The sequence below is a fragment of the Capsella rubella genome, unplaced genomic scaffold (assembly GCF_000375325.1).
Source record: "Capsella rubella cultivar Monte Gargano unplaced genomic scaffold, Caprub1_0 scaffold_2, whole genome shotgun sequence".
Classification (NCBI taxonomy): domain Eukaryota; kingdom Viridiplantae; phylum Streptophyta; class Magnoliopsida; order Brassicales; family Brassicaceae; genus Capsella; species Capsella rubella.
In genome coordinates this window covers 2,333,950-2,356,208 of record NW_006238922.1, presented here as the reverse complement: position 1 = coordinate 2,356,208, position 22,259 = coordinate 2,333,950, and the positions used below count along the sequence as shown (strand labels likewise).

At 30.2% G+C, this 22,259-nt stretch overlaps 3 protein-coding genes across 5 annotated transcripts in view; 2 read left to right on the top strand and 1 right to left on the bottom strand.

Annotated features, from left to right (window-relative positions):
• Nucleotides 1–3,310: 3,310 nt before the first annotated feature.
• On the bottom strand, nt 3,311–13,136 carry LOC17896627 (putative disease resistance protein At1g59780). 3 transcript variants are annotated; one of them, XM_023787622.1, is made up of 6 exons: nt 12,918–13,136; nt 9,554–10,414; nt 9,285–9,425; nt 4,504–5,712; nt 4,366–4,397; nt 3,311–3,626 (listed from the first exon to the last, which is right to left on the bottom strand). In XM_023787622.1, exons 2-4 carry the CDS (start codon nt 10,407–10,409, stop codon nt 4,505–4,507), a joined length of 2,205 nt encoding a protein of 734 aa, XP_023643390.1. In that variant the 5' UTR covers nt 10,410–10,414; nt 12,918–13,136; the 3' UTR covers nt 3,311–3,626; nt 4,366–4,397; nt 4,504. The 3 variants fall into 3 exon arrangements, with proteins under 3 accessions (XP_023643390.1, XP_006301247.2, XP_023643389.1); XM_006301185.2 differs by lacking the exon at nt 3,311–3,626 and having other exon boundaries at nt 4,142–4,397; nt 12,918–13,135; XM_023787621.1 differs by lacking the exons at nt 3,311–3,626; nt 12,918–13,136 and adding an exon at nt 11,053–11,210 and having other exon boundaries at nt 4,142–4,397.
• Nucleotides 13,137–15,320: 2,184 nt separating this feature from the next.
• LOC17895100 (putative cullin-like protein 2) lies at nt 15,321–17,625 on the top strand. Its single transcript, XM_006301303.1, has 7 exons — nt 15,321–15,439; nt 15,538–15,634; nt 15,755–15,940; nt 16,035–16,082; nt 16,168–16,371; nt 17,320–17,397; nt 17,563–17,625. Exons 1-7 carry the CDS (start codon nt 15,321–15,323, stop codon nt 17,623–17,625), a joined length of 795 nt encoding a protein of 264 aa, XP_006301365.1.
• Nucleotides 17,626–18,076: 451 nt separating this feature from the next.
• Nucleotides 18,077–22,259, top strand: part of LOC17894360 (putative cullin-like protein 2) — a 17,432-nt gene continuing 13,249 nt past the window's right edge. Inside the window, exons 1-7 of the mRNA XM_023787967.1 lie at nt 18,077–18,153; nt 18,263–18,412; nt 18,516–18,612; nt 18,698–18,886; nt 18,974–19,021; nt 19,273–19,476; nt 19,567–19,644. Of these exons, the coding sequence (XP_023643735.1) occupies nt 18,279–18,412; nt 18,516–18,612; nt 18,698–18,886; nt 18,974–19,021; nt 19,273–19,476; nt 19,567–19,644 (750 nt within the window). The 5' untranslated portion in view covers nt 18,077–18,153; nt 18,263–18,278. The remainder of the gene's footprint in view (nt 18,154–18,262; nt 18,413–18,515; nt 18,613–18,697; nt 18,887–18,973; nt 19,022–19,272; nt 19,477–19,566; nt 19,645–22,259) is intronic.

The following is a 22,259-nucleotide window of genomic DNA, read 5'->3' as shown; positions in this document are numbered from 1 at the left end:
ATACGTGGGATGGACTCGAATCGTCTTAAATACAGTTTGTTAAACGCCTTCTGTGGTCATTTATACGAAAACCAAAATGCAATATTCTAGTTTCGTCGAATTTTGAAATTTCTCAAAGTTTGAGTTGTCTATAGATGAATACAAGTAGTTTAGGTTCAGCAAAGTTACGGGTTTAACTCGTAAGAATATTACAAAAGTGGTCATTTTATCCTATGATCAAAACTCGAAAGAACCAGTTTGAGGATTTGACGATTAAGTTTCTTCAAACATGATCGATTAATTTTCCATATTTTTAAAAACCTTTTTATTAAACGAATTGATCAAGACAAACACATAAGATAAGAAGGACAGAACAAAAGACTTTTGCGGAAGCAAAGCAAAATCAATAAGAAACAAAACTGACTCACCTGTCGGAAGCACTGTTTTCTCGCTGCCCTTTGGAAGAAGAAAGATGATTGTTCTTCGTTCTTAATTAGCTATGAAGTCTCCGCTTATTATTATTATGTGGGAGTAAGATTGGACTCGGTAGCCAAATTTAAAATTAAAAATAAGAAGAAGAAGAAGAAGAAGTAGATACAACACACGCTGTTATGATTATTTAAAAACAAAACAAAATAATTATTGAGTGAACTCGTACGTTCCACTTCCCCATATTATAGATTAAGGATTACATGATGTGTGAAGAGAAGTTGTCACAAAAATCAAGATTCAAGATTGATCTAGTTTTGCAAAATCTCTTTCAATTTTCAAGAGCCTCAACTGTTGAAGGATGATGCTATTGGTTAGTCAACAACAATGAAATTAGTAATGAGCGTTTAAGCCATGTCTCAGTTTGGTCTTGGTTCGTGTATTCTAGCTTAATTTATTATCAGAGTCGTTAAGAAATTATTCTCTCATTAGCTGCGGGAAGCAAGCTGATGATTGCACTGCACGTTAGAAACTATCTCGCAACTACGGTGGTTTTAATCATTCTTTAATTACGCGATCCGTAATGCTTCGTCCAATAAAACGCGGTATCATAATATATAAGCGTTGATCTAACGAGTTGGTTATATAAAAATTTAAACCGAAATAAATAAATCGAACAAAAACGATTTCATGCACTACCAAAAAAAGTCAATAAATATATACGTAACAACGTTTTGATGAACGTTTGTTTTCGGCAGCTATTTTAGATGTCAACTATATTATAGCGTTGTTTTTATTTTTATTTATTTTTTTTTTTTTTTTGCCTACTAGCGTTGTTTTTATATGCTATGAAAGGGTTTTTTTTTTACGAAAACGTATATGAGTTTTTACCATAATTTAATTTGCATGCAGTAATTTGTTTTGTCGATTATTTTCTCGATGCTATAATATTAAAATGTTAAGTGATTTCAACTTTCCGGTTTTTTTTTTTTTTTTTTTATCTTAACGTTTATTATATAGTAACAAAAATAACAAATTTATCATCCATACAAGTTATAGAAATTGCGCTATAACAAAGTGCTACCAATAATTATCTCTTTTTTTTTCTTCTTTTTTTTTTTTTTTTTTTTTTTTAACTCAGGCTAAATCTCTAAACCTATGAAAGCATCCGAAACTATTCCCTGAGGAGAAGGTATCTCACGGGTAGGGTCCACTTAGACTTTCAAATGGGCCTTAAGCAAGAGATTCATACCCATGTGACCAAAGAGATAATTAAAGCTTGCAATTCTGCATCCGAGTAGAATCGATCCCTGATATAGACCAACATGGCGACTCTTCCACCAGACTAGAACCACTAGCCCACCACCTCTGAAAGATCAAAATAAAACTCATAAAACAAATTTCTAGCAACAAATATATATATAAATCTTATAAAAAAAATTCATATTTTAATTTCTTCTAGTTCATCCTCTTTATCGTATTAACGTTGAGATACTTCTTCTTTTAATTTGCACGTCCTACTTAATCTACAAAGTTAGCGATTAGATAAAGAAAAGAAGAGCGATTTCTAAAAGATGAAACTGCCGAACTGAACCTGAATGTTATTCACCTTCGATGCTCCACAAACCTGAATTCTCAAACTCACAATCTCTCTCGCATGCTAATCGATTTTCTCAATAAAGCATTGCATGCAAACATTTAATGTTATGATCGGTTTAAAATCAAGCTCTACATTTTTCTTATCAAATTAATGGATAAATATCAATAGATGGGGTCAGATTAATCCAGCAATCCACTAACAACAAGGAGAAGAAGAAACCTTCAAGATCAAGCTTTACAACAATAGTCTCGGTATGTCTCAACAATGGTGCAATGTTAGAAAAAAAAAGTGTGTGTTGGAATTTGTTGAAATGTGTTGGAATTTGCAGTAATCTTTTCCTCCTTTTAGAAAATTTGTTTGCCCATTTTTCTCTTCATAAAATTTGAGTTTTTAGTTTTCTCAAAGAAGTAATACATCTTAACCCATTAGGCATTTTTTTTTTACCTTTTGCTTTTCCCAATATTCCAGGAGTCTCAAGAAGTAGAATTAATCCGTATGAATTTTTTTAAGTTGGTAGTTTGATTTTCCGAATTTTGAAGCAATCATAACATTTAATAAAAAATTGATAACAGATAACTATTTTAAAAATGTGTAACAAAAAGGTAATAAATTTTTTGATAAACACAACAAAAAGCACACCAATTAACTTGTTTTTACAATGGCTTACCGCTTACACGACGACCACCATGATTCTTAAATTTAAATTGAAAAAAAAAACAGAGCCAACAACAAATAGTTTGATAGAAAAACAAAACAGATCCACATAATGCAAAAGGATATATAAAGCCTCACAAACCCATGTGGGAAAGTATTAATCGCTATGGATCTGTAAAGAAAAAGAGAGAAAAACAGATTTAGTTTCAGAATAATATGATTTACGTCAAACAATGAAGACGACCCTTTAACTTGATTTCATTCTTTTTCTCCTAACGAAATAGAATGAAATATTATATTACCTCGTTGTCTTCATTCTAGTCATATCGAATAAAAGGAATGTGTTGGATTAACTTCCTCTAGCACTAAATTGTTCCTTGATATTGGACAAACGTAGAAACGTAGAACTAGAAGCAGTAACCTTTATTTATGTTCTTTAGCATGGTAGTGCGTACAACCGCCAATAGTTTGATAGGAAACCAAAACAGATCGACACATTCCAAAGAGAGTATTATAATATACAAGTGTTATGCCCAATGTTATGCATCGGGAAGTATCAATATATAACGATTAATATGTAACATAACATATTAATAAGTAGGAGAGGAAATTGTGTAGCACATTTACGAATTTAAGAAGTGCAAATGGTTTATCAACAGGGGAGGTGTCTTTAGTCTAGTGAGTAAGTCCACTTGAGTTAAAAATACAAAACTATCTTTAACATGAATAAATACATTAAACGACAGTGTCCATAAAAGAACCAAACAACTAATAGAATGATGTTAAAATTCAAGAGAACTTGTAATTTGTGTGATCATCTTTTCTCTAGTGTAATCTTTTCATTTCTGATCTTAAAAGCTCCTTTAGTTTTTATGTTGGATCGTCTTCTCTCATGCACTATTTTTATCTTCATATTGTACAGTTTAACAATGAACTTACTTTCTTCCTTTACACCATATGGTTCCTAACATTCACCAAAAAAATTAAGAAATACGAAGTTAAGATCAAAGATGAGAATGTACAGCACATAATCTTTATTTTAAAATTGTTTGGTCTTAGTTTAAAGCTAAGACAGTTAATTGGCAAAAGAACAACTTCAACAAAAAGTGGAGTTAAACTGAAAGACTATTAAATTGTTTTTCTTCATTTGTAACCAAAAGCAAAGATCAAAAACTTTGGTTTCAAGTCTTGCGTGAGATTAGCAAACTTCATAGAACTAAGAAAGACTTTAAGATACTCTGCATTTACTAGTCTCAAATCTAAAGGAGAAAGGTTGAGATATCTATCTGAAAGACAAAGAAACAAAGGTTTTGTAATGGTTACTACTTACTCCAGATTGATAGGATCATGGGAAGACTAGTGGTTAAGATGAAACAAAACCGAAAAGCAGAATTGGAAAGAGAGATTAGTAAATGAAAATAAAATTGATTCATAGGAAAAAATCTTGTCGAAAATCCAATGATAAATCCTAAAATCAGAGACATGTAAGAACAACTGAAATTAATAGCTGTTGCTCAAGAATTAAAGTAGAAGCAACTACCAAAATCATATAAAACCATAATCTTAATATTAAATGTATAATAAAAATGTAATCAAGTTGATAAACAAAAAACAAAAAGCAATGGCTTACAGAGTTACATGACAACAGCAAATAGTTTTGATAGGGAACCAAAACAGAACAACGCAATGCAAAAGAGACTCACCGATCCAACAAGGAAGATATGAATTAATTGCCCTGAAAAAACAAAGAGAGAATAATTGATTCAGTTTTTATGTATCAAATTTGTTTTGCATCAAACGATTGTTTCTATGATAATTGGACAGTGGAAAGAATTTATTACCTCATATCCAATCAGTGAAATGTGTTTGAATTTTATAGGCATCTTCCAAATTTTCCAATCTCCTTAGAGTTCTAGTTAGAGTATACATATCCCACAGCTTGCCAGTGATAGTAAGCCTCCTTAGTCTTGTCATACAATGAAGATCCGTCAGGCTGCTATGCTTTCTTGAGAAATTATGAAGGCTCTCCAAGTTTAGTAGATTTCCCAGTTTCAACTTCGTCGGAAACAGTGTGTACTTTGGTAAGCAGAGGTATGTCAGTTCTAGCATCTCTTCAAAGACATTGGGCACCATAGTTCCTATCCTAGAATACGTATCTAAATTCAAATAGAGCAGCGACTTCAGGTTCCGCAAGGATGAAGGTAGATGAGTTACCTTGACTCTAAATAAACTCAGATACTTCAAGTGGATGAGCTTTCCAATGCTAGATGGTAACCCCCATCTATTAAATTTAGCTTCACTGAGATCTAAGACCCTCAACAATGGTAACTCCATAGATTTTATCCTGATCGAATCCCAAGAGACAGCATGAATAAACAAGAGAGATCTAAGTTTGGAATTCCTTATCTCCAACTCTCCCCTAAAACTTTTTGTGCGGTAAACTACGAATCTACGCGATTTGCTTGAAGCTTGAGAGTGTACGTTTGAGCTGCAGGTCTGATCACAGGTCTGATCACTAACAATCTGTAAGAAGTTCTCTTCCTCGGCTTTTAACAAACAAATCTCTCTCATCAAGTCATGCAACTGACAATATTCAAATCTCGAAGTCTTCATGTCTTTTTCAGAAATAACCAAATTTCTCATCACTAACTCTTGTATGCAGAAATCAGCAACATCTTGAATGGTAGCTCCCTCGTAATACCTGGGCTTTTTTATTCCTTCTGCAGCCCAAACATAAGCCAATCTTTCTATTTCTATACTACGATCTTCTGGAAAAGAGGCTAAGTAGAGTAAGCACTGCTTCAAATAACTTGGCAATCCTTCAAAGCTCAAAGACAGAATATAATCAACGGAACTGCTATCGTCAACAGTGGAACTGACTCCTCCCAGCAAGATGTGAGATTTGATGTTCTCAGATATTAGTTTCCACTGACGTGGTGTGTGTTGGGCAGCTAATAACCCTCCTAATACTTTGACAGCCAATGGTAATCCTCCACACTGTTTAACCATCTCCTTAGCCATCTCTATCATTTCTTCATCAATTATATATCCTACCCAACAACATAGAGTCAACTATCAATTAGCGTTGGATATTTAAATTAAGATATGAATTGACAGAGACTTATAGACGTCTTTGAGATATTGTTGATGGGTTTCTTAAGGATTAAAGAATTGTGATTATCGTAGAAAACGATTTTTTAGTTTGGGATTTCAAAAGAAAAATCTCTCAGATTTTGATTTGATTTTTTTTTTTTTTTTTTTTTTGACCAATAAAATGCATAATTCAAGTATTTGGAATTTTCGTTTTCCCTTCAAATAATTTAGGTCAATTTTATCAAAAAAGAACGAAAATGGTTGCATATAGGGTGAACGAAAAAATTCCTTTATTGGTTCAATCCTTTGAATTATTTTGCATGCAACCAAATGGTAAAAATTTGGATGAATTAATGCTTAATTCAACATTTTCAACATTTGTCTCTTCTCTTGTAAATAAGACAAGAATTCGTTTTTATTTATTAAAACTGACTTGTTTATGTAACTATTACCAAACTCAATTATAAACTAACACCATTTGTAGTTTTATGCTATGTTTCCCAAAATTACCACATAATTTGACATCTGTTTGAATGGTTATTAATTAGAAGTTAGGAAATACAAAATGATTTAGGAACACGTACAAAAGCTTATTTGTGATAGTCTTATAACTTTTGGGTCAAGATTCCTTTAATTTATCTTGTATTGTTTAAGTTCGTTACACGAAAATGATACGTCACTAAAGCAGGTTTAATTCAGGGGAGAAAATTCAGTTGGCCCTAATTAAGGGTTTAATTACCTATATAACAAAACAACTACAGCGCGGGGGAAAGAATTACATATATAACTTTTAACGAATTAGAATATATATGTTACACTTTAATTTTATTGCAGTGCAATCGATTACAGTAAATCATATATTTGTATAGTAAGTTTAAATAAAATAATAAAGGAAAAAGCGAGTAAATAATCATATATTGAGTTTTGATACAATTAAAACCACGATGAAAATTTAACATCACAAAATAATATTTGTCGATAAATTATTCATTTTGTAAAACTTACATATTTACAATATATTTTTTGAAGGACCAACCCGTAACAGAATTCATTTCGTAAACAAAATATTATTCATAACTCACTTTATCATTATAATTGTGATTTTAACAAACTAGCCGTGAACTATCTAAAATTTACATAGTTTGATATATAATATATTTTATCAATAAAAATTATGTCTCCAAAAAACTATTTTCAATATTTTAAATTCGAATTTTTTTATATATTTGAACCTTTTCATTATAATATTTTGAAACTTTTTGAAATTTTAAATATACTCATGTAACAATGATTTTAATATTGGTCATACTTATATACTTATAATGATTTTAAACTATTTTCTAAAATATTTAACGGAGTGTAATTGAGTATTATATGTCCTTTTGAAAAATTCAAATTGCAACATATGCAAAAAAAGAGTTAAATTCTTATTAAATATTTATATTATATAGTAGAATATCATAAATTAAAAATAAGATCAAATAAAAGTGAAAGAAGAATAATAATTTTTTAATAGATTATATTAAATTAGTTAGAGAAATATTAGAAAATTCTAAAATTAGTTATGGAGATAATACAATCCTAAAATTAGATATGGAAAGTATCCGATGTATGTATCCAAACCCAATTTAATATTTAATTTTGAAGTATCCAACTGTTAAAATCGGGTTATTTTTTTAATTTTGACCTGACACATATTCTATTTTGTACTTCTCTTTTACTAATATAAGGATATTAGGGTTATTTGAGTTCTTTTAATGCCCAGAATACCCTTAATTTCTTTAATAGGATCAAAAATAAAATACAAAAATACCTTTAATCTTTTTTTTAAATAAAGAAATTTTCCGTTCAGTTGCCGCATATTTATTTTCGGGTGAAAGATTTATTTTTCGTCACAGATTTTTGACGACAGACTTATTTTATCCCACAGATTTGTTGTTTTAGGTTACCACAAATTTTTTTTAACTACATATTTGTTTTCCAGGATGTGCTTATTGTCGACGTAACCACATACTTTCTGATTTTACAAAATTTTTTGTTTTAATAGTGGCTACACTTTTTCTTAAAGACACAATAAATCTCTCATAACATGTCCGATTTGTTGACGAAAAATAATTATTAGATTAACTTACACTGATAAAAGATTTGTTTTTATTTACAACAATTTTCTTTTAACAAAAAAACTGTGGAATGATAGTAGATTTTTTTAAAAGTATAAACTTATTGTTATTGATATGAATCTATATTAACCTGTGTATTTGATATTCAGCAGGATTCATCAAACTCTTCCCATCATACAACACGTTTATGTATATGTAGTTAAATTATAATATTTTAAATTCTTTAAGAGTTAAATATTAATAATATTTTTTAATTGATTTTACATATTTACAATCATTTAAACACTCTATAAAACTTAAGGAAAATTCCTTAAAAATACCTCATGTTACTTCTATTTAGACATTTAATACCTATTTTTTATTGGTTGGAATAGGCATGGGCATATTAACCGTATCCGAAATCCGAACCCGAACCCGACCCGAAGTAGGCAGTTCGGTTTGGGTATGGATAGTGGGTAATACCCGATCGGATTTAGTTTTCATAAAAATCGGATATCCGATCGGGTTCAGGTATTATCCGAACCCGAACGGATACCCGAACTTATCCGATCATAAATAAATTATATATCTTTAATTCTCTAAATTCTTAAATATTTAATTGAATTTGAGGTTTGTGAAGTGTGGAACTAATGAAAGATATTTTGTAAGATATTATTAGCTTTGTCTACTTGTTTATATCTTTAAGACTTTTGACTTAATCACTTTTACATTCAGTTTTACTCTTTCATGTATTTAGGACTTCAACATTTTTTAGTATTTTCATTTCAAATTATGTGTGGAATATTTTTTGGTAAAATTATGAATGTTGAGTATTCCGAATAAAATTAAAATTTCGGATATTTCTATCTATTTCAAGATTTTTTTTTTCAATCTTGGATAAAAATCATCAAAATCTTTGGATATTCGGCACCAAAATCGGATTTTGGATATATCCGAAATTAACTGAACCCAAAAGCATCGATCCGAACCCGACCCGATATTCTAAAATACCCGATCGGATTCTATATGTCTATATCGGAACATCCGAACATCCGAAGCCAAATTCGAACGGATATCCGAATGGCGGAATCGTTAAGTTGGGTAAATTTGATGTATTAAATTATTATCCAATAAAATGTTGTCTTTTAAAATTGTTATAATCAAACACACGACTTAAAGATATAAACATATATGACGGAATTGTTAAGTTGGGTAAAATTTCACTATATATATGTGGAAGTATATATACGATTTGTTTGCATGATAGTACCAATATATTTTTATTATATATATATGTGGAAACATATTTTTAGTTTGTTTTTACTTTTTTTCTTTTGCAAAATTATGAATGAACAATTTTCTGAAAATAATAAGGAATAAAAAATAGTATGATTTTAAAATATAGGATATATAGATAGTAAACTACTTACCAGTTTCTATGTCGTTCTTAGGAAATGCTATCATTTGCAAAAGTGTTAAACTTTCTTCGTGTTCTAAGAATTTTGGTTTGAATTGTATACATTCTGGACATACAGCGTCGTTGCGTGAAGTAATTAGTACCTTCCAACCAGCTGCAATAAACCAAACATATGAGCTTTTCAGGAATTTGTGTCCTTGTTATATATTTTCTTAGAAAAATATGGTAAACACATCAAATTAGCCTAATTATTATATATCTATATGTACTAAAAGAGGTCACCTTTTCTATCTGGTGGAAAAATTGGCTTTATTTTTTCCCAATCTTCTTTTCTCCATACGTCATCAAAGATTATCAAAACTTTTTTTTTTTCCAACAACTGAACGAGTTTCCTCTGAATATCGTCTTCCTCCATATTTGGATCTTTATCTCCAGGACTAAGATTGCCCAAGATAGTCTTCCACACATCCTTTCTTGTATAATCTTGTGAAACACACACCCACGCAAGTCCTTCAAAATGACGCGTTACTGTATCATGATTAAAAATCTGTCGAGCGAGGGTGGTTTTGCCAAGACCACCCAAACCAGTTATGGATACCCCATGACTAAGATCATTTTCCACCAATTCCTCAACCAATCTCTTAACATTTTTCTCTAAGCCTACAAGATTATTTTCAAATTCACTAGAAAATGTATGACGCGTCTCCCTTTTCCTTTCCAGTTGAGCTTCCGAATATCCACCGTCCATAATGTCCGATTTTATGCCTAAAGTCTGCATAACTTGGATAACCTTGGAGATCCTCTTACTGATGCTTGTGATTTGCAATGCGATCTCCCTACGACCACGTGGAAAGCAAGCAAGACTTCTCATGTGATTCTTCTCGCCACCGTCTTTAAGAAGAAAGGTTTCAATTATATCCTCAGCATCATAAGTGATTTCCCTTATCTCTTCCAGGCAGTTTCTGGCAAGTGCACGTGTTTGTTTCTTTGCATCCGCATCACATAAAAAGGCCATTAACATGTTCAGATCACATTTGAGCTCAGTAATTTGCTCTTCAACTCCCTGGAATCTCTCATATTCTTGGCTCACACGCACCCAAAGCTTTTGAACAGCAAATGATAGAATTGAATCAGCCATAAGTCCTGCATAAATAGTACGAAAGTAGCGGTGAAGATTTTTTATAGTGATGAGGAAACATAAGCAAGAAACCTAATCACATTATGCTCAACGGCTGAAGATAAAAGAAGGTCTATATTTTATACGTGATCGATTTTTGCTTTCAAGTCAATATCAACAAGAGAGGAAGTTAAGATCAAAGTAATATTTTAGCTTCCTTGTCATGTCTAATTAAGAAACAGTTTTTTTTTTTTTACGTAAAACAATTCCTATTCTTCTTTTATACAAAAAAAAAAAAAAAGACAGAATCCTGTCCTGGAGGATATTTACTTATCACTTCGAGATGTAGTTACTTCTATTAGTATTCGATATTTCCCATAAAAATGGTTTTTTCACCCATACATGTCACATAATTTTTCAAGGATGGATTGACTTCCCTGGATTACCCCAACAATTGGTACCCAAAAAAACATTAAATCCACAAAAATGGCTGTTTGAATTTTATTATTATTATTAGCAATATATTAATTTGTTCATCTCTCAAATTTAAACATTCTTTTTATCCCTCAGTCTCTTTATCTTCAACTTTTGTAGTTTTTTTAAAGTATCTTGTATGCTAATAATAATAATAAAATGAATTTTATTATTATTCAACTAAACTTACATGTACGTTCATCCACGGTCCAGTTTACCATGTACTAGCTATAGACTTCATAACTCCGCCAAATCTACAAATTTTCGGGAGATTTGCACAAATAATTTTTTTATGATACATTTTTCTACAAGTATTTTTTCTGGATTTCTATTTTCAAAAATACTCTATTTAATATACAAAATGACTAAATTACCCTCTTTTAATATACCTCATTATGAAGAAAATAAAATTCTATCCAACAAAAAGAATATTCCTGCCAAATTTTCCCGCCAAAAAATTTCAACAAAAAAAATTCTGCCAAAAAGTTTATGACAAAAATTTTCCCCCCAAAATTTTTCAACCATAAATTTTCCGCTATTACTTAAAAAATCTTTGAAAAAACCTTGTAAATATTTTTAAACCCTTAAATATCTTTTAAAAAACCAAGTAAATCTTTTAGAAGTCATCCAAAACCTATAAAAACTTTAATAAATCTTGTAAATCCTTTTAAATACCATTTAAAAATCCTTGTAAAATTTTAAAAACCATTTGAAAATCTTGTAAAAATCCTTGTCAATCCTTTAAAAACCGTTATAAACATATAAAATCTTTTAATAACCATTGTAAAAATCTTCTTAAAACCATTCAAAAACCTTTGCAAGCTTCTAAAACCCTTTAAAAACAATTACAAATCTTTTAAAAACTCTTGCAAATCCCTTTAAAAACCCTTGTAATTCCTTTAAAAGGCCCTTTTAAAAAAATTTGGCAGAAAAATTTTGTAAAATTGTTTTTTTGCGGGAAATTTTGTCGGAAAATATTTTGGCGGAAAATTTTTTGTCAGATAATTTTTGAATATTCTTTCAGCTAGGGTAACATGGTCATTAAAATTAAAAAGAGGGCAAAAATGAAAATGGCAAAAAAAGAGGGTAGTTTTGCAAAAGGGTATCATAAAAAATTTATTAGTAAGAATTTCTCTAATTTTTTTCCCAATTAACCAAATGTAGTAAATTTGTTTAATTGCGATTTAAAATCGTAAAACTGCGTTACCAATTTTGCGATTAGACATATTTTTTGTGTCTTAGAAAAACTTTAACTACTGTTTTAAAAAACTGTCATAATTTAAAGGTCCATGGTTACATCAAAAATAAGTCTGTCGTGGAAATATGTAGTTTAAAATTATATGTGGTAACCTATTATGATAATTTTCGTAGAAAACTGTAAAGAAAAATATATCTGCCATGCAACAACAAATTTGCCGCAACTGAATGACCGATTTTTTGGGAAAAAAAAACAAAATGTTTTTAAAAAAAATTGACAAAAACAATTAAGGGTATTTGAGTACTTTTTCTTATCAAAGAGATAAAGGGTATTTTGGTGATCAAAAGAACTTAAATAACCCAAATATTTTGTAAGGTATATACGTAAATAAAACCTTAATTATGGTCAAATGGGTTTTTCCCTATACTATTTACTTTAGGTTCTAGTCTTAGATTAGTTCTCAAATTTTGTTTTTAGTTGTTGTGAAGTTGTGAACCATTCAGAGTGTTTAATATTTCTAAGAGCATGTTTATTGGTGGGCTTAGGGCTAAAATTTTGTTAAGAGCTTTTCTTAAGATGGTTAGTTGAATTTTTAGTTACATGTTTTTTTTTTCCTTTCTGTTTTTTTTTTTTGCTTTGTTTCATATACAATTGAGGAAATTTTTAGCATCTCCTAAAGAAATACATATTTGCTTTCACATCATAGAGTGAGGAAAATTCTACTGTTGAACATGAGTATTACATATCATGATGTGGCTGAACATGAAAGAAATGAGGAAACAAAAGATATGAGAACGAGAGCTTACACACAAAAACTAAAGAAAGATAAGAACAGTAATAAAATCAGCATAACGCACCTTTTCTCTAGATCGCTTTTTTCTTCCAAAGAAGAAGAAGAAGGCGATGAGTTCTTTTATGTTTTTACTAGATTTGAGTAGGAGACTTGACTCTTATCCGATGGAGTAACAATGAGTGTCGGCGATGCAATTATTTAGAGAACTAGCTTCCACATAAATTTGAAGAGATAAAGAAAAATTATAAAATCAGTACTATGCCTCACCTTTATGTGGCTTAGCTAAGATCACTGCTCTAATAGATCGAATCGAATAGAGAAGAGTCAAGAAGAGTGGACTCTTATCCGACGACCAGCTGTAGTGAAAATGAGTGGCTATAGATTTTTATATGCAATTATTGAAACTATTTTATCACTTGTATCAACTTGTATTATTACATTTGTTCAAAAAATAGTCAATTTCAAAAACTGTGTCGAATTTTGTTAGCTACTTCTTCTCTAGTTTTCCATAAAAATTGATTCTACATATATGCAAATTATCACCCATACATGTCACATATATGATTCTATATATTTATTCATCATCTTCTAGAATATTTCTTTGTATATCATTCTGTTCTCTAGATTTATCCTGCTTAGAGACTTCCAATAAATAAAATATGTAGTAAAAGGTTTATGAATAAATATACAGAAAATTGATCAATTACTACAGAATCGGAGGATATAATTTGAATACCAATTATTGTGTAGTTTAGCAAAATCAACCTTTAAGAAAACTGTTGTTACATTGAATACAACAACTAATCTAAAAGACTCTTATAATGAAAATAAAATCCAAGATTTATATCTAACCATAATGTTATAGTTAGATTAAATTAATCTCTCATCATATTGACCGTTACTATGTTCCTTGACGAGGCATTCCAACACTTAGAGAAGTTGGTTTAACATGCTTCCACGGCCTGATTTGTCATGCGAATTCTCTTATATAGGTTTTAATTTCTCACTGCCACGAACTTTTTTTTAACCGTCTATGCAAATATTTACCTCAGGTTTATCGTGAGATGCATTCAACAGCCAAATAAGATGTTATATATAGCACTTGTAAGTATATCAGTATTTGATCCGTAGTGAAAAATTTTGGTTCATTCTGGTTCTGGTTATTATCTAATTTGCCAGCATATGACGGCAGAGATACCCTTATCAAACAAACCAACGACGGAGCTACTATGTTATTGAGTGTTTGTCAGAACCACACTCTCTTCCACAAGGTAAGAGTTTGTTTAAGTATGTCTATCTTTCCCCAAAATATTATATTCAATGAACACGGTTTCTTTGAATGCATTGTATGCATTGAAAGAGGCATCTTAAGAGTTAAGACCTCAGGGATGAAATGAGAAGCCTGTTGAGTGATGAAGCTATTGAAGATACGCTTAATTGAGAAAGATGTTTTGTGCTTCTTTAATTACTGTTTTCAGAAGCTAAAGGAACTTGGCCAAAGTAGAAACTAGAGTTGAGATAAGTGCTACAAGCTAAACCAAATTAAACCAGTTCTTTAGGGTCTCATTCGGTTTTTGTTTCTTAGATCATCTAGAAGAATCAAATACATCATGATCTGTTCGTTTTCAAGTTATAACTAGGATTTGCTTTTGTATTTCACATAGCTTGTATTTATTTTTTTGTATTTTTTTCATTTGTCACATCATCAACAAATATATTGGATATAACCATATTTCAAATGATATCAAATTTGATAGAAACTAACTAATTTGAATTATTCAACAATAAAAATTACCTTCTCTTCTTATTCTTATCTAAATTTCTATTTTCTTTAAACAGATTTCAAAACAAAGAGAGAGATCAATATCAATATCGAAATAATATTTTTTCAAAGAGATGAAAACAAAATAATCTCCTTCTTGTTTTCTTTCTTCTCCATGTTCAGGTTATTCTTTTTTTTTTTTCTTGCTAAGTAGTTAAAAAACCGATTACATGATATAATAAAGATGTGAAAAAGAATAAATTATTTTAAACATACTGTAATATGTTTTTTTTCTTCAATTCCTTTTCCTATTTTGTTAAGGAAAAAAAAAAAAGTTAAAACCGCCTTCTCATCCCCTGCACTCCCCTGCTCTATATATATCTTTCGTTTTTCTTCTAAAACGTGCACTTCACTATTCTCATTGTTAAATCGTATTCGATACTTTTCACAATCTCAGGTACGTAGCGTCTTTAGGGTTACCTCCGCTTCTATATGTTTATATGCTTCTTGATTACTTTTCTTGCGTAACATCTTTGTCGTTGTACATAACTTTGGTAGTCTAATTAGTTTTAGTTAATAGTTTGTGATAAGATTAGTATTGAGTATCGTTAATAATAACCTCTCAAGAGCTCTATTTTAATTCTCTTCATGATGTCGTCTATTACTTTGTTACAGAATTTGATTCAAGAGAGTTTGAAGAATACAATGGTCCTTGAACTCGAGGAAGGATGGTCCTCCATGAAGGAAGATATTACCATGCTGATAAGGAATATAGAAGAAGAGCGTAAACCACTTAACCCTACGCAATATTTTAACATTTACAGGTATACGTACGTAACTCATTTATATGTAATGTTTGTTTGTTAACTGTTCTATATGATATACAGATACTCACCACAGTAATTTCTTATGTGATTCACAGTACTATCTACAATATGTGTACCCAGAAAAATGGTAATTACTCACAGCAGCTTTACCAAAAGTATCGCGAAGTAATTGAAGATTATATTATCCAAACTGTGAGTACCAAAGTTTTATGTGTCTTGGCTTGATTCTTGGATATTGTGCAAAAGAAGACATGTTCTTTATGTATGTTTTTTTTACAACTTATTGGTTTTTCTTTTTAATTTTTGGTTTAGGTGTTACCATCCTTAAGGGAGAAGCATGGTGAAGATATGCTAAGAGAGCTTGTTAAGAGGTGGAAGAACCATGAAATTCTTGTCAAATTGTTAAGCAATGTCTTCCAATATATCGACAAATTCTATATTTATCGGGCAGGCGAGCCAAGACTGAGAAAAGTTGGCTTGACATGTTTTCGCGACCTGGTTTGTCATACATTTCTGTAGCTAGGTCCTAAATTGTCACTGCCTTAAATGTATTTGTAAGTTTGTAACTGTCCTTGCAAATCATATACTACAGGTTTATCGTGAGATGCACTCCACTGCCAAAGAAGCTTTATTAGCACTTGTAAGTATTGGTATCCATAATGTTAAAATTTCTGGTTCAGCCTAATTGTTGTTTATATGTAACACAAATTGTATTTAATTTCCAGATTCATAGAGAACGGGAGGGCGAACAGATTGATAGGGAACTAGTGAAAAGCGTATTAGATATCTACGTTGAGAATGGGATGGGAACTTTAGAGAAATATCAAGAGGATTTCGAAAACTTCTTGCTTCAAGATACTGTTTCTTACTATTCTTGCAAAGTGTCAAGGTGGATCGAGGAGGAGTCTTGTCCTGATTACATGCTAAAGGTGTGTCTCTGACTATGTTATCATCCTCTATCAGGAAATAAAATGTATATCATTAACGTCAATAACTTTATATTGCAGTGTGAGGAGTGTCTAGAAAAGGAGAGTGATAGAGTCACTCACTATCTCCAATCAAGCACTGAATCCAAACTAGTTGAGGTTGGTTTTGATCTAATTATTTCGATATGGTTATTCTGAATGCATATTGAGTGCATGTTTCTTTTAATGAATTGTAGGCAGTGAAAGAGGCATTTGATGAAATCTTAAAGAAGGATGGAGGAAATGAGAAGCTCAAGTGATAAATTCATGAAGTAGATTTTTTTTTTTTTTTTCACGTTGTTAATGTTTTAATTCAATTTCGTTTTCGTATTTTCCTTCTAATTTAATAGGATTTGCTTAGCTTTCGTATGCTCCTCGACAACTCTTTTTTCTTGTTTCATAAGCAAATTCAACTAAGGATATTCGGTTTTTAGTGTGAAAATTCAAGTATGATAAAAAAAATATTATAAATTAAAATAAACTACAAGGATTCAGTAATTGCAGTGTATCAAACATATTATATATTCTTATTAACTAACAAGTTAAATTCACAAGAAATTCGTCAATTTACATGATAGACATCAGTTTTGTTTGTACTAAAGAATTGATCAACTTCAGTGTTATAATTTTAAGCTGTATATAATTACCAAAAATAATAATAATTTTGAGCTGTATATGGAAATATTACAACAGAAATAGATGTTGAGCAAAGTCATCTAATAGCTATAGATTAAAGAAAGCAAATCAGTCCTCATGAGATGATAACTCAAACCTTATTTCTAAAAATACCACTAAAATGGATTATTTCTAAATATATTATTATTAGTTTTATTTTTCAAAAATACCACTAAAATATATATTCGATTTCTGGTGAGGAAATATATCATTAACGTCAATAATTTTATATTGCAGTGTGAGGAGTGTCAAAGAGAGGAGAAGGAGAGAGTCACTCACTACCTCCATTCAAGCACCGAACTCAAACTAGTGGAGGTTGGTTTTGATATAATTATTTGGAATTTAATCATATTTTTAGTGTTTGAACTTAGTGATATACAGTATATATGCTTATTTCTGAAAGCACAATATCTAGTTATTGGCTGTCTTAATTATTATCACTTTTTCATGACAATAGTTTTGTCTCTTAATGCATTGTAGGCAATTAAAGAGGCATTTGATGAAATCTTAAAGAAGGATGGAGGAAGCGAGCAGCTTAAGTGATAAAGCTTAAGTGCTTTTGTTTTTTTTTCTGAACTATATACAATACTTAGCAGATCTAAGTTAAGGCTTTAGAAAACTTAGAAAGGTTAATTAGCTACATTAATTATTCTTAAAAATATTATATCCTTGGCGCATTTTTAAATGACTCAGATATATATAATTAAATGATTCAATATATGTATTTAAAAATCAGTTCAGAATTAAATTTTATTTAATTTGAACATGTATGATTCCTTATATGATATTTTAAATGATAAATAATATAAATTTCCATATTCATAAGTATTAAAAGTAGTTGATTAATCATAAACTAAAAAATTAAATTGGGTGGGATTTTATGTTACTTTGGTTTGCGAAAATCTCAGAATGATTAGTGCAGCCAATTCTTTAAGTGAGTGAAACGTCGCATATGTCTTGTAGAAGAAACTTTACAAAACGTTATATAAGATAGCTTCTAGGCCTTTTTCACCTTCACCGGCAAAGTTTCTCGTTTCGCATAATCTGATTCATACTATTCGGAATCTTTAGGTATGTGATATCTTAGGTCTTAGTTAAATTTGTGATTCTTTCTCACTTGGGAGCGTAACATATTGTATTTGTTCTATTGATATTCTAAATAGTTTTAGTTTTTACTTAGGTATTGAGGAAGGACGATGGCACTAGACACAGAATTTACATTTGAGGAAGGATGGTCCTTCACGCAGAAAGGTGTTACAAAGCTGATAAGAATTCTAGAAGGAGAGTCTGAACCACAATTTAAAGCTCAGCAACTTCTTGATCTTTATACGTACGTAGGTCATCTTATGTAATATTTTCAAATTTGGAATCTTATGATATGATATTGTTAACCATTACGCAATTACCATTGTGATTTCTTATGTGATTTAAAGAAATGGCTACGTTATATGCACCAAGAAACCGGCCGATTACTCGCAACAGCTTTATGATAAGTATCGGGAAGTGATTGAAGATTATATTATACAAACGGTGGGTAACAAAATATATATTCTTCTTAATTTTTAAAAACTTAGGTAGACAGAAACAGTTAGTACTTGTTTTATGTGTGGTTTAGGTATTGCCATCCTTAAAAGAGAAGCATGGTGAAGATATGCTAAGAGAGCTTGTTAGGAGGTGGAAGAACCATAAAATTATGCTCGACATGTTCACAGTGTGGTTCTTCCCTTATCTTGAAAGATACTTTATTCCTCGGAAAGGCCTTCCATCACTGAGTGAAGTTGGCTTGACATGTTTCCGCGACCTGGTTTGTCATGCTTATATTCCTATAGCTTCTAAATTTTTACCGCCTTATCAGTATTATTTAAAACGGTCCATGTTATGTATACGTCAGGTTTATCGGGAGATGCAGTCAACGGCCACAGCAGTTGTACTAGCACTTGTAAGTATTGGTATAATGTAAAGAAAAGGCTCCGATTAAACCTGATTTTTGAATATATATATTAATAACTACAATAATATGTTTTGGGCCAAAACCTATACATACCTTCAGACTCGAGATCAAAACATGTTATATGATTTTGTCCTAAACGCTACTCGGCGATCTCTAAGCTTTTACCAAAGATTTTTTACCAATTGAACTATTAGTACTTTCTGATTTCTTGAATATCTAAAGAAACTAGTATTTGCCAGATTCATAAAGAACGTGAAGGTGAAGAGATTGATAGGGAAGTAGTGGAAGACGTATTAGAAGTCTATGTGGAGAATGGGATGGGAACTATGGAGAGATATGAAGAGGATTTTGAAAGAGTCATGCTTCAAGAGACTGTATCTTACTATTCTTCCAAGGCATCAATGTGGATGAAGGAGTATTCTAGTTCTGATTATTTGCTAAAGGCATGTCCCCAACTATATATGTCTTTTTAATTCGATTTCAGGAAAGTAAATACATATATATTAACTAATGTCAGTAACTTTATATTGCAGTGTGATGAGTGTCTAAAAAGGGAGCAGGAGAGAGTCATTCACTACCTTTATTTGAGCACTGAGCCCAAACTAGTTGAGGTTTGTTTCTTTATTTTGTTATCTCTTGTCTTATTTTCTACGCAAAATATATATTCAATTATATTGAATGGCCATAACTTTAATTTAATGCATTTGTAGGCATTGCAAGAAGCCTTGAAGATCTTTTACGTCTAACAAAAAAGCAGCAGGGTTGATTTGGAAGTTATAACTGTTTGTTACTCCCTCCTTTTTACAAAGAGTGTGATTTTTGAGAAAAAAAATTGTTACATAAAAAGTGTCATTCTATTTTTTGAATACATCATTTACATTAGATTTCCAAATTTTACCCTTAATCTATAATTAATTAATCCATTTACCATTTATTAAATAGGAGTATATATGGTAGGCATATTTTTGGCCTTCTTCTTAGCTAGTGTTTTTCTTATCCTTAGAGAAAAAAAATAAAAGACTTTTCCTTTTCCATTGCGGTTTCAAAAATTCGGGTTATAAAAATTTATTTATTTCACCGATATATATCTCATACATATATTTCTTGGTGCACAGGCAAAATAACATATAAACGATTTCTTGGTGCACATATGGTAGTCATAATTTTTTTTTTCAGATAGCCATATATATATTTAGTTTTCTTCGACGATGTTTACGCACTTTACGATTCTCATAGTTAATCTTGGTGGTTCTGATTGGATAATCATAGTTAATTAGTGACGTACGTCTTAGGTTTTGATCGAGTTTCAGGGTTACCTCCGCTTCTATGTGTTTATTTAATTCATGATTACTTTTCTGACGTAACATCTTTGTCGTTGCTTTTAAGTTTGGTAACCTAATTAGTTTTAGTTTCTGATTTGTGATAATATTAGCGTTGAGTATTGTTATTGTACCGATAATGATAAGCTCACAAGAGCCAATCTCTATTATACTTATATCAATTACTTTATCAAGAATTTGACTCAAGAGAGCTAGCTTGAAACATATTCGAGAATGGGATAGGGAACTAGTGAAAAGCGTATTAGATATCTATGTGGAGAATGAGATAGGAACTCTGCAAAAATACAAAGAGGATTAGGTTTCATATTTTCCTTCCAATTCAATAGGATTCGCGTTCGTATGCTCCTCGTTAACTCTTTTCTTGTTTGACAAGAAAATTCAACTAAGGATATTCAGTTTTTAGTGTAAGCATTCAAGTATGATCAAATATCTCTATAAATTAAAATAAACTACAATTTTTCAGTAATTGTAGTGTATTAAACACATTATATATTCTTATATTAACTAGCCAGTTAAATTCACTAAAAAATTCGTCAATTTTCATAATAAACTTCAGTGTTATAATTTATATTATTTTTAAGCTGTATATGGAAATATTACAACAGAAATAGATGTTGAGCATATCAAAGCTGTCATCTAATAGCTAGATTGAAGAATGATCAGTCCTATGATAACTCAAACCTCAAATATATGTATGGGTTGAATTTATTTTTAACTTAATGGTGTTGTAAATTTCATTATAAAAAGAAATTATATATGTAAATGACTCTCTACAAGATTAATATGTAAATAGTAACTTTACATTTATCTTTTATTATTTTGGTAATTATATCGATATAGAAAACGTTCGGATAGAAAATTTATGACCCATTCGAGTATATTTTTGGATTTTCGGTTAGAAAATTAAGAAGCACCTTTGCTCAACCAAAATATTTGAGGTATGTTTTGATCTCATTATTAGGAATTAATCATATCTTTTTTTTGTTATTAAATGTTTCGTTTTTGGTTAAAGAAATAGAAATTTCCATAAAAGCCACTAAAATGGATATTTGTTTTCTAAAAATATTAAAATATTAGATTTATTTTTCAAAAATACAATCAAAATACGTTTTTCCGAAAAATATCACAAAACTAAAACAAAATATTTTAATATTAAAAGACTAAACCTTACCCCTAAAAACTATCTTCTAAAATAAATATATAATAGTCCTTTCAAACCTAAGAAATGAAAAAAAAAACTATACGCCTTTAAACTCATTTTTTTTTTATGTTTAAGATAGTTTTGGATTTTTAAGCAATTTCTCTAAATAAAAATTAAAATTTTCTTAGATAGAGCAATATGTAAAGTATTAAATTATATTCATTTTTATTTGTTAAGAGAAAAAAGGTTAAAACCGCCGTCTCATCGTTGCCTCTATATTGTATACCTTTTGTTTTTCTAACTAGGTTTGAACCCGCGGTACACCGCGGTTTTTGTTTTTAAAATCAATTTTAGATATTAGTAATTAAAATTTTATATGTATTATTATTCTACTATAATTGTTTATTTAGTAGTTCATGTTATATAAATAGGTATTGTATGTTGTTTAGTAGTTAATTTTATTTATATGTAGAGCGTGTTTATAAGGGTGAGCTTTTATTTTTGAGGTTAAATTCTGAAGTTTCTGAAGTGTAGATTTCTAATTTGTTAAGAGGGTTATCTTCCGGAATTTGATTTCGAGTATAACAGTGAGAATTTTGATTATGGTAGTGAATAATTGTTGTACCGCTGCCTGTTGGGGTATAGTGTGTTGCAGACACAATTTTATTTTTATTTAGAAATTCTAATTGTAATTAATTTTTTTTTGTTTTTATATTGTTTTTAAAATATGAATTAATACAAGTAT